The 16,763-nt window shown below is 39.6% G+C and overlaps 1 protein-coding gene across 1 annotated transcript in view; it reads left to right on the plus strand.

Moving 5' to 3' along the window:
• The window catches only part of exoc4 (exocyst complex component 4), a 131,370-nt gene that overhangs the window by 93,400 nt on the left and 21,207 nt on the right, over window positions 1-16,763 (plus strand). Inside the window, exons 14-16 of the mRNA XM_031726575.2 lie at window positions 3,322-3,458; window positions 4,662-4,817; window positions 6,504-6,682. Of these exons, the coding sequence (XP_031582435.1) occupies window positions 3,322-3,458; window positions 4,662-4,817; window positions 6,504-6,682 (472 nt within the window). The remainder of the gene's footprint in view (window positions 1-3,321; window positions 3,459-4,661; window positions 4,818-6,503; window positions 6,683-16,763) is intronic.

Raw genomic sequence — 16,763 nt, forward strand, 5'->3', positions numbered from 1 at the left:
TAGCGACAGAGTGCAACCATGTGCAGTTTTAGGGTAATAAAATACTAGGAAGTAGAATTGCACAAGAAATATGGGTGGGTTGGTTTTTTGTTGGTTTTTTTCTCGATACCACATCATGTTGACCTTTAAGCTTGAATCATTACACAGAGGGAGAGCGTAAGATAGACATAGATTGAGAAGCATGTCTACTCCTGTGTAACAGTCAAGTAAGATGGAGGATATGTAGCAAAACTGGCTTTCCCCTACCACTCTTACTCTCTCCGTCTAAGCCCTCCCTTTCTCAATCTGTCCCTTGATTACTTTTTAATGATTGCTGCTGCCTAAGACAAATGGTTGTGTTAAATGAGCAAATTAGACAAGGGAGCTGAGTGCAAGAGCATTTGTTAGAGCAGGAGTAATGGATCGGGTATCCATTGTTTACTCTTCTCCATTCACCGACTTGGCCTGCTCTTCAGCTCTTTGTCCTTAAACCAGGAACCGGATATCGTTATGATTATGGCTGCACAAGAACTTGTTGAGAATATCAGATTTCTAAACCAAAATTTTACCTTTTCCTCACTTTTGTTTAACTTTTTTCCTCAAGTTTACATTAATGCTATGTTTTTGTACTTGCTCAAAGACATTAATATTAATCTGTGGGGTTTTTTTCTGTTATGTTGCATGTGCTGGAATACTGCACTTTTATATCAATTGATCATCACTTATCAATTTAGAACCTTAATAATGAGCATGCAAGCCATGTTTAATTTTTATCATAGTCATACTGGCACTTGTCTCTTAACAATTAATAGGTCTCGCTACAGCAGCAGCCTATTTTTACAGAAAAAAATCTTTGTTTTAATGAATGAACTAATTAAATCCGAATGACTAATAATTGTGATAAATACTGACTTGTTTAAGTTTACCTGACCTTACCATACAGCTGACCTTACAACCAGACCCCTGTAGAAGGCAAAAAATTCTTATTATGACAACATTATCGAGAAAGTAGCAATGATGAAATTACTTTTTTCATCTTCTTATATAATCCAGTTTACAGTACTAGCAGCCTACACAATGGAAGGAAGGTAGCGGCTGCCTGAACTACACTAACAGCCACCTCTCCTGCAGGGTCTGTGTAATTCCTTCTACCCTGGCAGGCTGACAGGGAATCAGGCATGGACAGTAAAGGGTGCTCCCTTGGCAGAGATGAGGCCTTGGTTAGCACTCCATGGGTATGGGCAGTGCTATGGATCATTACCTCCCTCATTGGAGTAGCTGCTGTTTGTGTGTGTGCATGTGCATGCTCGTCTGCATGTGACAGAATGAGCGAAGGGGAAACTGAACAGAGAAAGAGCTATTAATATTAATATCATTTTATCACATCAGGGGCGCTTTCTTCTTTTTTTTTTTTGATGATCAATTATAGTCACTACTGCCCCCTTTAGTCTAGCACCCACTTAGTCATACCAGATAGTTAGTGACCTCGAATGCAATGGAACTTTTTTTTTTTAATGTATTACAAATGGTAGAATAGTAGATATAATACTTGTACATGGTAATTACATCTTTGAGATCCAAGACGCTCATTGATACCATAGCTTATTTGCATACAGTACTGTGTAAAAGTCTTGAGCCACCACTCATTTCTTTATATCTTACTTCCAAGTAATAGTTGAGTAGTAGTTCTCCAGGCTTTCTGAAGGTTTTGTAAATGTTTTCTTTGGGCAGTGGTTGTTTTTTCACTCATTATCAGTCAAGTCTTTTTACCCGATCATTTTCAAAGGAATGTTTTTCTTGTTTGTTGTTTTTAAGACAGCCACTTAAAGCTAACCATGCAGTACCATCTGGAAGGCTTCTGACTGGCAGTGGCTACTTGTTTTCGCATGAGAATGATGCCAAATATAAAAGTAAAGACAATGCAAGACTCAGTCATGGATTGGCCTCCCCAGATCCTGGGCATCAATTCAAGCAGTGTGGGATTATCTTGACAGAGAATGCAACAAAAGGCAGCAAACATCCAAAGAAGAGCTTTAAAATATCCTTCAAGAAGCCAGGAGAACTCTTCCTGAATACTACTTAAAGAAACTACAAGAAAGCTTGCCTAAAAGATTTCAAGCAGTATTGAAGAATAAAGGTGGTCATACCAAATATTGATTTATTTATTTATTTTTGCCTTATTTACTGTATTTCCATGTGTGTTTGAATGTTTTAATGCATCCTTCCACCTATTTTCCAGTTTCCTAGTGAAATATGAAGAACAGATGGATGGCTTGAGACTTTTACATAGTGCTATATTTAAGGTCATAGTAAATAAATGTTGACTTTGGACTATGCTGTCTGCTTGTATATGACATTTTGGTAGACAGCACTAAAAACAAGGTGCTCTACTACTCTTGCAGCTGTTTGTACCTTGAGTAACACAAGTCATTTTTCATTTTATTAACTTTTTTGCAAAAAAATTTAGGTTTTCTATTTCGCACCTTCACTTGAAACTTATGTAATTCATATGAAACATATGAAATTCACTTAGTCAGAGAAGGGATACAAAGAGAAATAGAAATCATTTGTTTAAGATTGGCTTTCTGTAAATGGTCATAGGGGATTATTCTGCACTGCACTGTGCTACTCTTGTAGTTTCAGAGTAGCTGCAGCAAGGCTATCACCAGACTAATAGTGAGTTATCACTATTATTACAGATGTAGGCTAGGATTGGTTAAGTGCTGGGAGCAGCAAACTGGAACATACAGAGTTGTAATCTTATTTAACAGCTCTCAAATTGCTCAAAGGTGTGTGTTTTGAAAAAGTTTGCTTGATGTGTGTAAGTGTGAGTGTGTCTGGGGATATGAAGCTGCTCTGCTGTTCCCGGGCCAGCTATTAGTCACGCAGGAGTGGCTAATCTGTAATGGCTGCTGTCACAGCCCTGCCGTGGCTCCTGGTGATGGGTGCACTGTGACAAATGCGCACACACTCACTTTAAGCCTGAGAGCACACACAACACAGAAGTTCAAAACACACACGCACAAAAATATGTGCACTCACGCTGATGCACTTACATACAAAGAATCAAACATTTCACTAATAGTCTTAAGACTTCTGACAAGTTTCCCTGGTTTAGTCGTCAGGCCCTCAGGTGAGGGCAAAACAAGGGAATTTGGATTGCTCCAATTACATTGCTACTCCAGCAGACCTGATGTGAAGTGACATCTACATAAATATTAGTCTACTTTTACCCTTTTTGTTTATTACTAAATTTCGTTGTTTTTTCTTAAAGCTGAAGTCAGAGATTTTATGTTTAGATTTTTTTTAAAAAACGCTAAAACTATTTTTCTTTCCATTTAGAGCACAGTAGTGGTGGAAAAGGCCATCCAGGATCTGATGAGCCTGATGCAGGACCTGAGTGCCTACTCCAACCAGTTCCTTGAGATGGTCTGCGACAAGCTCAAAGAGTACAAAGAAATCTGCAACACAGCTTACAGGTAAAAAAACACAGAGAGGCTGGCGGGAAGCTAAAATATAATGTTAATTGTTATGGTTTGATTTATACATTGTTTTAAAAATTCAGTTATTGCGTTTTCTTACAATCACACACACAGACACAGTGCTATGAAAAGCTGTTCATCTGTGGCCTCTGGTACCATGTAACACCTGGCTAGGAAAAGAGAGGACTAGAGGATATGGAGGGGGTGATAAGCAGGGCAGGAGACACAAGAAAGGACTGACAGACTGCTGGGAGTCCATCTGGACCCTGTCACAGGTCAGCCTCAGTCTCACTGGGGCCTCCGTGTGATAAAGTGTGTGTGTTTGTGTTGCTGAACAGGTCTCTGTCTCCCGCAGCCCCACTTATGTGTGTGGTTGCAGATGTGAATGTGATACCCCGGAGTGCTTGGGGTATTAGTAATAATTGCAGAACCAAGCAGTTTCTCCAACATAGGCACAGGCAAACAAAGCAAATAGATACTGGCACTCTGCCACAGATTGTCCTCAAGCCAATTCACGGCTGCTGTAATTTTATTTTATATGTCAGTAAAGATGGTCGTAAATCACATTCACAACTCTCTGATTAGCTCATGTTCTGTTTGTTAGTACTAAACAGATATTATTTAGCTGTACTTGCTGTATGGCTCATGCACAGCAAAAAATATACTGGAGTTTCTTTAAAACTAGAGGTAGGATCAAAATATTGATTTAGAGGTTTATAGTCTGAAAAACCATTTTATGATTCTTCATGTTGGCCCCTATAAGATGAATAAGGGTAAAGTTAACACACTATTACTGAAGAAGACACTCGCAGAGGGATATGCCCAAAAATGAAAAACAGTTAACTCAGAAAGTTAAAAATTGAATGGCCACATTATCGGCTATTTAATAATGCTAATAAACACGCAGTGACAGTTCAGTGCAGTAAATGCAAATCACTGTATTGTTACACTGTCGTTATAATTGAAAACTAATGATAATACTGTATGACATCATATGCCTTTTAACCGCAAATCTCATTCAATTTTTTACACTAAGTTCTTTATCTGTTGGTAAGATTGAAAAAAAAATGAAACTAGTTTCTTGATATTCTTCCAATATTATTAACAATGTGTTTCTATTTTAGGAGCAAGAACTTAAAAACACCTTTTTACAAATTATCTCTTGCCTAAGTTTGCATTATTATGTCTGTTTTCCCTCAGGGGCATCGTCCAGTGTGAGGAAAAGCTGACCATCAGTGCTTCCTGGGCTAAAGATGAAGACATCAGTCGCTTGCTCCAGTCCCTCCCTAACTGGGCAAATATGGCCCAGCCCAGACAGACCCGACAGAAGAGAGAGGATGAAGAAGACTTCACCAGGTACAAATTATGCACAGTAACAGTATGCAAATGTACACATGCTCATTCATATGCGTTATGTATGTGCAGAATTAAATAATGTAAGCACACGTGGAATAGCACATACTCACATTCACAGTAGACACACAGACAGAATCAGACGTGGATGTACACAACCACACTTGAGCAATCACGCACTTAATCCCTCCCTCCCATTTTTGCGTCTTTGTTCACATATGTTTTGAACCCCCTCTTGTTGACTAAGATGCGCCTGTAAAAGAAGTCATGATTGCTCTTTTAAACGCCCTTTATCTGGAGGAAGTGAGAAAACGAGGGAAGAACAAAATAGGAAAATATAAGGAGAGCAGACAGAGGCAGGGAATTGGGGGGTCAGTCTTATCGAAATTGCCTTTGAATGTGCACCCTCTTCAGGGAACACTGGAGCTCATCGGAGCGGAAGAGTAAAGTAAATAAATAAATTGGTTATGTGGCCAGAGAAAGTCAATCTGTTGTGTGCACTCCCTTCCTCTCTCACACACTCCCTTTTCTTAGTCTCACACACACACACACACACACACACACACACACACACACACACACACACACACACACACACACACGCAGAGAGCACTGAGATAGCAAGAGGGAAACCATAAGGCTGTTTGATTTGAGAGCTGTAGATGTTTTCATCACTATGAAAGGGGGATTAGCTTCTGCACGACTCTCAGCCCAGTGCTTTAATAAAGCCTCATTAATAAGCCACACATGCCTGTGCCCGAGTGAGAATGTATGAGCTTGTGGGTTTTGTTTATTTTACCCATCTGTTGTTCAAAGAATCTTGATCTTGCGGGTATCCTGGTGACTCTGGAGGCTAGCTGACATGTCGTGTGTTTGCAGCACTACAGTTTTGATTTTAAGTTATCCAGCTTCCCAGGTCTCACCCTATGCTTCTGCAACCACAAGTGCTTGAACGCCAAATGCATCTCTGTGTGTTTGTTTTGGCCACTTTGTAAATCTCTGCCTTGTGTTTGGCATCTTTTTCTAAATGTTTTCCGTCACCTGTTTTTCTCTCCCACCAACTGTTGAGCTAGTGGAAACTTCTTCTTTTTTAAGTATCCGCACTCATAAAATTGCTCACAGTTTCCCCCTCCACTCCTCCTGTGTTTATCTCTTTATCCATCCAGCTTTCAGCCCTTCTTATTTCCCTTGTGTGTGAGTCACTGTAAAGGTCAAAGCAATAATTGAACCCCGAGATACTGAGCACATAAGCATAAGATTATTATAAAATTTGAGCTATTTTCAGTTGAACGCATTAACACACAGAGGAGACGTGTGCACATCCATTCTGTTCGACAATCCATTATTTTATTACTTTAAAAAATTGACTTCTATTATTGCTTTTATAAAATCCACTCAGTGTCTGCAAACCAGACATTTTGAGTCCAACCAGGAACCCAATCACTGATAAATTCCTCCAAAGAATGTAACACTGCGGACCGATTAAAGTGTCTTTCACAAAGTCACCTCTGAGCTTCGTCAATGCTTTCACAACTTTTTTTTTTAATACCAGCTATTTTTTTTTTATTTTAAATGGGTATTTGCCACTTGATTGATGGTTAAATTGTGTTTTTCTTTTGCCAACAATATAATGTGCCTGTCATTCTAAACATACACACTCTTACATCCCTCACCCCGTCCATCATTCAGGGCTGCTTTTGCTAAGGAGTCAGAGGTGCTGACTGGGAACCTCGGAGACAAGTTAATCCCACAGAATGAGATCCTGCGTGATGTCAGCGACCTCAAGGCACTGGCCAACCTTCACGAGAGCATGGAATGGCTTGCCTGTCGCCTCAAGACGTTCTTCGTCACACTGCCTCACGCATCCAGTAAGTTGTGTAAATGTGAAGTAAACGACAGACTTAATCGTGAACTTCCTTGAATAACTGTATTTCTTCCAAACAAAGTAAAACCTGCACATCATAATTACAGTCGATATCTCTGAAGGTGTTATTTTGTTGATGAAATAAAACGAAGCTAGCACAATGATATTTTTGACACAAACAGAGACATATGCAGTGAAATTTCCACCTACATCTAGTACGCTGACGCCAACGCAGACATCTGTTGCTGTTTGCTGCTCTTTCTGCAAAACTCAGTGTTTTCTTTAATACATGAGTTTTGCTTGTGGAATGGTTGCATTTGACCAAAAGTAAGATGATCTTTTCTGCCAGTTTCCTTTCTACAGTTTGTTTTTTGTTTTTTTACTTGAAACTGATAAAAAGGCTGTCATTGCTCCAAACTATAACTATAGCACTGTTTTAGAAAAACCTGAATATATTAGGTGTAATTAAAAAAGTTCTGGAAACTGGACCAGATTTGAATTTGCCTAATCTTACCTGCAGCTGTTTGGCCCATGTCTGTGTGAATCCAGTGTCTACTGGATGTTCTCTGATGTGTCGGACCTGCCTCCCTCTAACTTGATTTTCATTTTGTTAAAATCACAAGGTGCCAGATCTGGCAGAGATTGTCGTTTTGTCTTTTCGATGCACTGTGTGCCGGCACATAATGGCAGGCAACCACAGTTTGGGTCGAACCCTGAACCCTTCTCCCTTGGATGCCAGGACATTATAAGAGACCCCAAGGCTGTTCAATTTATGGCAAATATCAGAATCCAAATTGTTTTTGGTCAGTGCTGAGATAATGATATAGATAAAGATTTAACGTAACGAGTGGATTTGTTGAACTTTACAAAAAGTCACTAAAACTGTATATGTCAAAAAATTAATATAAAATAAAATAAACAAGTGATTTTGAACTGAACCAAACATACCACAGGGAGTCAATCTGGGCTTTTAGGGTGGGGCAAACATATATTAAGTGGATGTGCTGCACAATATTTACTTCACAACAAATATACTGGGCCTTGGAAGATATGAGTTCCAAGGTTGACTAAACATTTGACCTTGATCTTCACTGTTAGCACTCAAGGTCAATGTTGACCTTGGAAAAAAAATTAAAGAAGCCATATTATATGAAAGGGCATGGAGTGTCTCTGTATTTATCTTTGTTTTTTCCTAAAATTGAAATATGATTATCTATTATATCATGTGGCATACAGCAGTTGACAGAAATGTAAAGGTTTAGTATAGAAATAACTATACAAGCACTCTAAACATGCATCTTTGTCACCGTACACCCTCTGCTGTTTGATATATTGCAGGACGGTGCTAAATTAAAACACTGGTTTGTATTCCTAAAGATGCTGCTACCAGTTCCTTGGGTTATTGGGTATTTATTGATCAGAATGCATAGAGATTGAAAGCATTGTCTGGATGGTTTATGTACAGTAGGATCACAATCAGAGATAGACGAATTTTCCTCATCTTTGCGTTCTGTGCTTCTGTAGCAACACTTCGTACCTGTGCCTCATTAAATTCTTGTTTGAGTGTATTATCACACACTCATTACCTTCCCTACTGGAGTTGTCAAAGAGCACTTTACACACACACACTCATTATCTTTGGTTGTGCTTCTGCAAGTGTGGGCGCATAAACGCCTGCCCTAATCAGGACTCATGAAAGCATTTCCTACATTCCCTGCTCAGTCATCACTTTTGTATCATTAATCACTGATAAAAGAATGAAGAGTCTGTGTGTGTGTTTCCATCCAGCAAAGACTTTATGTAGATCTTATTAATCACTTATCATTAGTTCTGTTTTTTTCTAATCCCTGTTGTCACATGTCAATGTTTAATCGCCAAGATTGAATTCTAGCATCTTATAATATTCCTCTTCAAGTCCAAATCTTTTTTTGTTAGCAACATTTAATGGCAGTCAGCGAGTTAGTACTCCCATTAGTACCCCCACTTTAGAAACACCTGAACACCTGCTTGTTCATGCAATTACCCACTTAGGCAGTAGTGGAACAGAAGTCTAAATCATAGAAATCCTGCATATTCCAGTCAGGAGTTTTAGTTATTAAACACTTTAAACATTTAAAAAGAACTAACAGTGACAAATGGGCTGCTTGGTGCAAAAAAGCAGACAGAAATCAGCAAATAGAAATGTGTTGTTGAAGAGAGAGGTCAGAGCCAAATATACAGATGGTCTGACATGACAGAAAGGGCAGATCTTACTTTAAAGCGATTACAATGGCTTCCAGTTCTGTCAGTCAAGAACAAGTCTGCTCAGGGCAAGCATAGCTTGGTCTGTATCTTGATTTGTGCTGAGGGATGCAAATAGTCCAGTAGGGTCACAGTTTGGCATCAACAGCTTGAATCCATGGACCCAGCTTGCCATGTGTCAACAGGCCATGCTGAGTGCAGCAGTATAAGAATAAGTGGATTTTTTTCTCGTGGCGCTTCAGGGCCTTGATGGCTGCAGTTTACCATCTTTTAATGACTACTTTCAAATTGATAATGTCTGCCATGTCTAACTGGTTTTAGGAACATTACAGTGAGTGTAGTGGATTTCAGTGGCCTCCCCATTACATCACAGAATCCAGCAAAATTCCCTTCCATATTGATGTATTGATGTGCAGCAAAAAATCTTGCAGTGCAAGAATGTCAGCATGGATTAGTATCTCAAAGGAATGTTTTTAGCGTCCAGTGGAATCCACACCAAAAAAGATGTCAGGCTGTTTGACAACAAACAGGGGCCCTGAACAGCATTGATCTGGTGTTTCCTATGAAGTGTTTATGCAATAAATGTGCATTAAATGTGCATAAAAGCTTTTCCCTAAATCATAAACAGACTCCAGACTTTACATTGTCAGCCTCAAGCAGTAGTAACATTATTAAAGATGTCATCAAGCTGCACTTGTTGACTTTGACTGGTGTAATATTATTATCAGTCTTGAGAAGATGAAAAATTCACTTTGTATAAAAGCTGTTTAATTTACAAAAAAAAATAAGAAAACTGTATATTTGATATCCATCTTATTGATTTTTTTGTTACTAAGGATTTATGTATCTGTTATGCTGACTGAGATTAAACAACATAATTACCACATTTTAAGATTAAAAGTATCCAGATCTTTTGTCACCTTTTACAGCCTTCACATTTCCAGTTATTGTGTTGCAGTACTTGTGAGAAACTAAGCTGTGTTCACTGTGGTATCTTGGGGCTTCTGGCAGAGCTGAGGTAAATTATTCACCTTTCTTGTAGGCATAGAGAGGGCTTCAACCTTTATCAGCCATTGTCACAACTCCCTGGCTTCAGTCCTCTGATTGCTCATTGAACTTGCACTTATTTTGCCCTTCCATATCGCAACTTTTTCTTTTAGAAATAAAATAATTAAATGAGAAATATTCTTATTTAGGCTCGACTTTGTCAGTGCAGTATCTTCTCTTCCCTCTCACTCTGACGCTAGCTTCCTTCGTCTATTCATAGATAAGAATTCAATAAAAGTACGGGAAGGGACGTGACATAATTATCATTAATTCTGGCGGGTGGCACTAATGGGAAGGATAGGGCAGTCACTTATCATGCTGGGACAGCCTCCGTATTGTTCATTATTTAGTGTTTGGTGAGCTGATGACGGACTACGTGTGTGATGGCATGGGTGCATTGTGTGTGAGTGTGCGCGCGCACGCGTGTGTACATAGCCGTGCACTGTATGAGATGGGACAAGGGTACAGCAGGGGAAAAAAGACCCCACCTTATCTCATCCCCCACCCCCCCGCCTCACGTCTATGCCTCTCCAAATTGGATTTTATATTACAGAAGCAGTCAGGTATGAACAACTCATTTTCCTCTCCCTGTTTTTGCTTTTTCTTTATTTCATTTCTCTTTCTTGCATTCCTGCTTCATTCCTTCTTGGCTTTTCTTTCTTTCTTTCTGTCTTTCCTTCTTTCTTCCCTATCCAGCAAGAGTGAAGGTTCTTCCTTTTCTTTTTTGTCCAAGTGGTAAGGATCTGGTAGATTTTGTCCACGGCTCAGTAATCTCTGCAGTGGTTTGCTTTCATCGCTTTTCTTGAGGCTTAATTCGACTGGATGTGTGATTACATACACAGCCGTTAAGGTCGGAACAATTCTTCCCATATACAATATTACCTCAATTTTGGGCGACTGTATTAGTCCAGAGCTTGTTTCGTTGAAAATGAAAATAAACTCATTTATGTTCATATATTTCACTCTTCACCTGAATATTACCACCAGAAATCTCATGAGACTAGCTCACTTCAGTCACCTCCCCATGACCAACTAGCATCAGTAACATAGGCACATGGCTAATTTGCATATTATTACATAGTGAACTGTTGAAGCTACTTCTCAGCCCCTGTTCAACCTATATTTATTAATAGAGGCTGTTTACACAAATGGACAGCATGCTCTATGAAAAAATGGTAAAAAAAATATGCAGAGTTAAACTGTACATTTTACTACAAAGCTTGACTAACATATCAGTAGTGTCCCTGCAGTTAGCTACAGCAGTGAAGCTTTCCTGTAACATATTTATCCTGATGTAGATTAGATTTAGTGCGCATACCTGCAGATTTAAGCATCTTTGAATATCTCTGTGTGTCAAAAGATGTCTGAAGTAAGCTTGCGTGTGTGTCGGTAATAAGGGCCATGTGTGTATGTGTGTTGGCAGACTGTCTGTGAAAGGTGTCCACAGAAACGGTCTTATCGCCCATCTGGTTGCAGCACTGGCCATCTAATCCATTCTAACAATATTTACCTGACAACACACACATGCACACACAGCTGAGCAGCAATGCCAACCACTTTTTCTTCTTGACCTGGTTTATTAAGTAGACCTGTTATGCTAATTTCCAGCTCCACGTTTTTGCTCTTGGACTCCACTTGAGTAGCTTAGCATGACTGACTTTTTAAAAATAGTTCTTATTTGTCCCCTCAGTTCATCCTCCGTTTAAGACGAGCCTCTTTAAATGATGTTCCCTGTCTTCTGATTGGTTTGACCACTGTATCTTAGGCCCAAGTAAAATACCTTAAATGAGCCACTGTATTTGACAGCCTTGTTAGATCTTCTGTTGGTCAGTCTTCTCTAGCAATGTGGTATATGGTTGTGCACAAAAGTGTGTCTTAATGTTGGAAGTCTGGACATCATTAAGTAGGCGTAGATACAGACCTTTCTAATCTAGCCTGCAGGGTTTCTAGGCAGTAATCATGTGGTCTCCCTATAGGAGGAGGCTCCTTCTCATCTCAGTGGCTCACCTTAACTATGGTGAGTGCAGGTCTTTCCCCTTTAGCAGTATTTTTTCTTGACTTCATTTAACAAGGGAACTTGACTGAGAAAACATTCTTATTCACTGCAGAGACCTGGGGGGGTAGTTTAAGTGGGAGATGGTGGTGATGTTTTTCAGTAATTGGCTGCATTTTTATATAACTCCTTTCTACTCTTATTGACCACTCAAAGTGCTTTGAACTATAAGCCACATTCATCCGTTCACTCACATTCTACATTTACAGTGCTTCCTTTATTTCACACATACTCACACCCTTCACTGCTTGGTGTTCAGTGTCTTGACCAAGGACAGTTTGATGGATTGAAGGAGCCAGGGATCGAATCACCATCTGATTAGTGGAAACCCACTGTTCTCCCTGTCCAACCAACTGCTAAGTAGTCTAATATTGTATTCTGGTCAATATTACAGCACTCCTCACTATTACTGTCAAAACTTTAAAGCATGAACTTTTGATTCCTTCTCATTTTAAAAGCATTTGAAACAATTAGATGTCATCAGACATCAAAATCTTTTAATACCATCATTATTTTATATCTCTCTCCTGCCCCTCCTTTTCTCTATCTCTGTCTCTGGACCGAAGTTTAGATCTCAGTGTGCAGATGTTCATCCTATACCAGAGGCAGCAAAATAATTAATAACTCCTCCTAATAAGTCATTTATGAATCATTCATCACTCCAGTCCTGCAGGATACTGTCCTTTGCTTATCTCACTCCATTTTCTTTTCCATGCTATGCTGTGGATTTCCAAAAAAAATATGATTATCATGAACTCTTTAGTGAGTGTAAGTTCCACAGGAAATATCATGTCCTGTTATTCCTCTTCTTAATGTGTTGATTATGCTCTTATTGGCAGTGGGTGCAGTGAGTCTAAGTGGTTGTGTTAAGATGAACTGTCCGTTTATGTAGGCGCATGCATTCTGTGTGTCTGTGTGTGAATTCCATCACTGATCTTCTCCCTTAATGTCTGCCACCCTCATCTTTTGCAGATGGCAAGCAACAGACGTTTCCCTTAGATGAGATTTGAAAATAATTGGATAAGCACAAAGCACACGCACACATGCCTGTACATGAACGCATAAATAGATACATGACATGCACATACATATCTTCACATTTAATAATGCACACACAAGAACTCATAAATAGGAGATAGGAGGAATTTAGTTGGAGGAAAAGGCAACCAGAAAAGGAAAAAAGAGAGCAAGAAAGTTGTCAGTCAGGACAAATGAGTCGTCTCCTTTTGCCCGTCTGTTCCTGACTCTAATGGTGCCCCCCATGCTGCGACGCCTCCCTCGCATCATCAAAGCAGCGCAAGGCTCGGGGTGGCAAGAATCCGAGTGTGTTTTTGTGTACGGGTCTGTACGCTTGTGTGTCTCTGGTCGTGTGTTTTTCACAGACACCCCCCAGAGAGACCTCCAGCAGTGTGTGCCACAGTAAGGCCTTTTTTTCTGCTGTCAGAAAAGTGAGCGAGTGAGTGAGCGTAATGCACATGAGAGGAAACAAGCCTCCGAGTCAATTCCTGCAGATATACAGACAGTTAGTGGGAAACACTCCCACAGGCAGAGCATGTGCAAGGCTTTGGCTCTCTCGCACCTGTAACTACACGCTAAGAGAAAGAGATAGACGCACTGAGAGAAAATTAGTCTATATTTAAGTCTTTTGGCAGAAGCTTTAAAACATTTTTGTCTTAAAATTGTGCTTTTTATTTTAGGAGACAGTATTGTGTTTTAATGGTGGGTTCTGTATCTGTTCATGATCTCAAAGTTGACCAGGGAGTATGAACAGCATCAGCTTCACACAATCAGGTGAAATCAATTAATGTAATATCCTCTACTGTCTTGGGAAATCATTGTTTTTCTTTTATTAAAAGCAATCTTGTTTGTTATTCTGTTGACTCTTAGCTAGATTATATTGGTATCGCTCAACTGAAAATCTAAGCCACAAGACCCCACCACCCCCTGCGAGGTGAGGGGCAAGTCGATATTGTAGATTATTAAATATTACATTATTTTCATTACATATAATAACACTGATTCTGATTGCCATTTAAACAAACAAAGTTAAGCATAATTAATGTGTAAAGTAGTCCACTTACTGAAATCAGGTTTTGGTCTCTTAGGCCAGTTCAAAGTAAAAGAAACAAAGTAACAAAAATACATTTTTAGTAGAAGTCTACCATGCTACATAATTCATTTCTAGCCTTATTTCCCATATAGATTATTGCTATTAACTGCCTGTAGGGGCTGTACACCAGAATTATATTAGCTGAACTAACCATACTGTTAGTTCATACATCCAGAACGTTCATCACTTGCAGACCTTTAATAAGAAACATAATTCCAAGCTGTTATCTCTGTATGTCAGGTACACAGGCCATAAGAGCAACTGTCACCAATGTCACATCACAACCCTGACCGTGTTTGCTTTTCTGATTGGACGGTCATGGCGTATACCTGACTGCTGTTTGCTTGGAGCAATGGTTTCTCATTTTCTCAGAGATAAATTTAAAGTAACTACAATGCATACAAAATGTGCGCAGAGGACTAGGAGGACACAAAAGCACAACCAATGCAAAGCAACATAGATTTCTTTTGATTTAAGTATAGAGAGAGAATCAAAGAATATAGGATTGTGCAAAAGTCTTGCATCATCCCTCATTTCTTTATATTTTGTTTTAAAGGAGCCAAAGTTTCTTGTACTTTTAAGTGCTCTTGAGCACTTTCTGGAGATCTTACTACCCTTTTTTATCAATTGGCTGCTTTTTCATTAATTTACAGTCCAATCCTTGTACCTTACCATATTCAGATGAATATGGTGTTCTTTCAGTCAAACATAAAAATCATCTAGCTCAAGGGATGAAGCATTGTTGTCTACACATATCAGACAACTTGGCAAATAAACAATTTTAAATTGCATTTTTAGGCACTTTGTTATTAAAGATCTTGTTACAAAAACACATAATACACATAAAATTGTCTTTTTGCACCGAGGTTTTTCAAAGCGCTATTAGCCGAAAACTTATATAACATATTCCAGCAAGATGTGTAGTGTGTCCTTAATAAAGTTGAGGAAGCTGGATGAGTGGATGACAACAAAAGCAGTTTTAGGCCTGAAAAGTACAGCAGATTAACAATATGTTAAAGTGATGTAAGATTCTTAAGAAATAGGCAAATTTCCAGCAAAGAGTTGACACAGGACCTGACAGATGCATCTGGCCTTTCAGTTGATCTATCTACTGTTCACTGAAGCCTCATCAGAAATGGTCTCAGTGGAAGGGTGTCTGTCAAGAAACCATTCTTAACAAAGAAAGGAGGGAGAGAAAGCTAGGGTATGCCAAAAAACTGGACTGAAAGTCAGTGCCAACAGTTGTTATGGAGTAATGGGTCCAAACTGTAGATTTTTGTTTCAAATTGTCATCAGTATGTATGGAGGAAGTCAGGAGAGAGATACATCAGTGAGTGTCTACAGCCATCTGTAAAACACAGTGGACTTTGGGGATGCATTTCAGCCAGTGATGTTGAAGATCTTGACAAAGTTGATAAAATTATGAACTCAGAACAGTACTGTCATATTTTGATCCACCATGCAATAGTATCTGACTGGTAGTGGCTTCATTTTTCAGCATGACATTGATGCCAAATACAAAAAAACACAATGGAACACTGTCGGTCATGGATTGTCCTCCCCAGAGCAAAAACAAAGAACAGAACAAAATTGGAACAAAATCCAATCAAGAACTTTGAATGTACTTCAAGTACCCTGGAGAACTATTCCTGATGAACACTTACAGAAACTCCAATAAGCTTGTCTAAGAGAGCTCAGGCAGTGTTGTGTTTAGTGTCATTTGTTTATAGAACAAGAAATGGTCCCAGTGGAAGGGTGGATGTAGATTTTTGTTCATAGAACAAGTAACGCTAATTGTTGAAGTATCAGTGGAAATTTTTGGGTGTGAACTCTGATATATCCAAATCTGAGCATTGCTGTGATACAAGGACATGCAGTCATTTGTGATGCTTCATGGTCACTCAGTAGTTTAACATACATTTCTAAGCAGACTTCTGAAAGGAAGAAATTGCAGTTGCAGATTAACGAGCTTGGAAAGAAAAGCATCTGGACTTAAGTTGCTTGAAGATGTTTCACCTCTCATCCGAGAAGCTTCTTCAGTTCTAAGGTCAAATGGTGGAGAGTCCCAGACTTAAGCCCTGTGGGAGTGCTCCCCCAAGAGGGACAATGGGACCCCCTAATGATCCTCTACCTAATCACACGAGCCAAGGTGTGAAAACGGGTGTAGGTCACAATCAGCCAAGGTTTCGGGTGAACTCATTGTGAGACCTAGCCCCACCCTATCATGTGATTTCCTGAGGTCAGATGGCCCAGGATGTGAGTGGGCGTTAAGGTGTCTGGGAAGGGATCTCAGAACTGGATTATAGATGGCAGACAGTTGGAGTCGTAAGCCACCGCCTCTGTTCAAAGATGGTCGTTCACAGTGGACATAGATGGCTTCCTTCACTCCTCTTTCAAACCATCTGTCTTCTCTGTTCAAAAAGTGAACATTGGCATCCTCGAAAGAATGACCTTTGTCCTATAGATGCAGATAGACAGCCGAGTCTTGTCCCGTGGAAGTGGCTCTTCTATGTTGTGCCATCCGTTTATTAGGTGGCTGTTTGGTCTCTCCAATGTAGGGGTCTAAGCATTCCTCGCTACACTGTACAGCATACACTACAGTGTTAAGTTCCTAAATCTGGGACTCTCCACCGT

The sequence above is a fragment of the Oreochromis aureus genome, linkage group 17 (assembly GCF_013358895.1).
Source record: "Oreochromis aureus strain Israel breed Guangdong linkage group 17, ZZ_aureus, whole genome shotgun sequence".
Classification (NCBI taxonomy): Eukaryota; Metazoa; Chordata; class Actinopteri; order Cichliformes; family Cichlidae; genus Oreochromis; species Oreochromis aureus.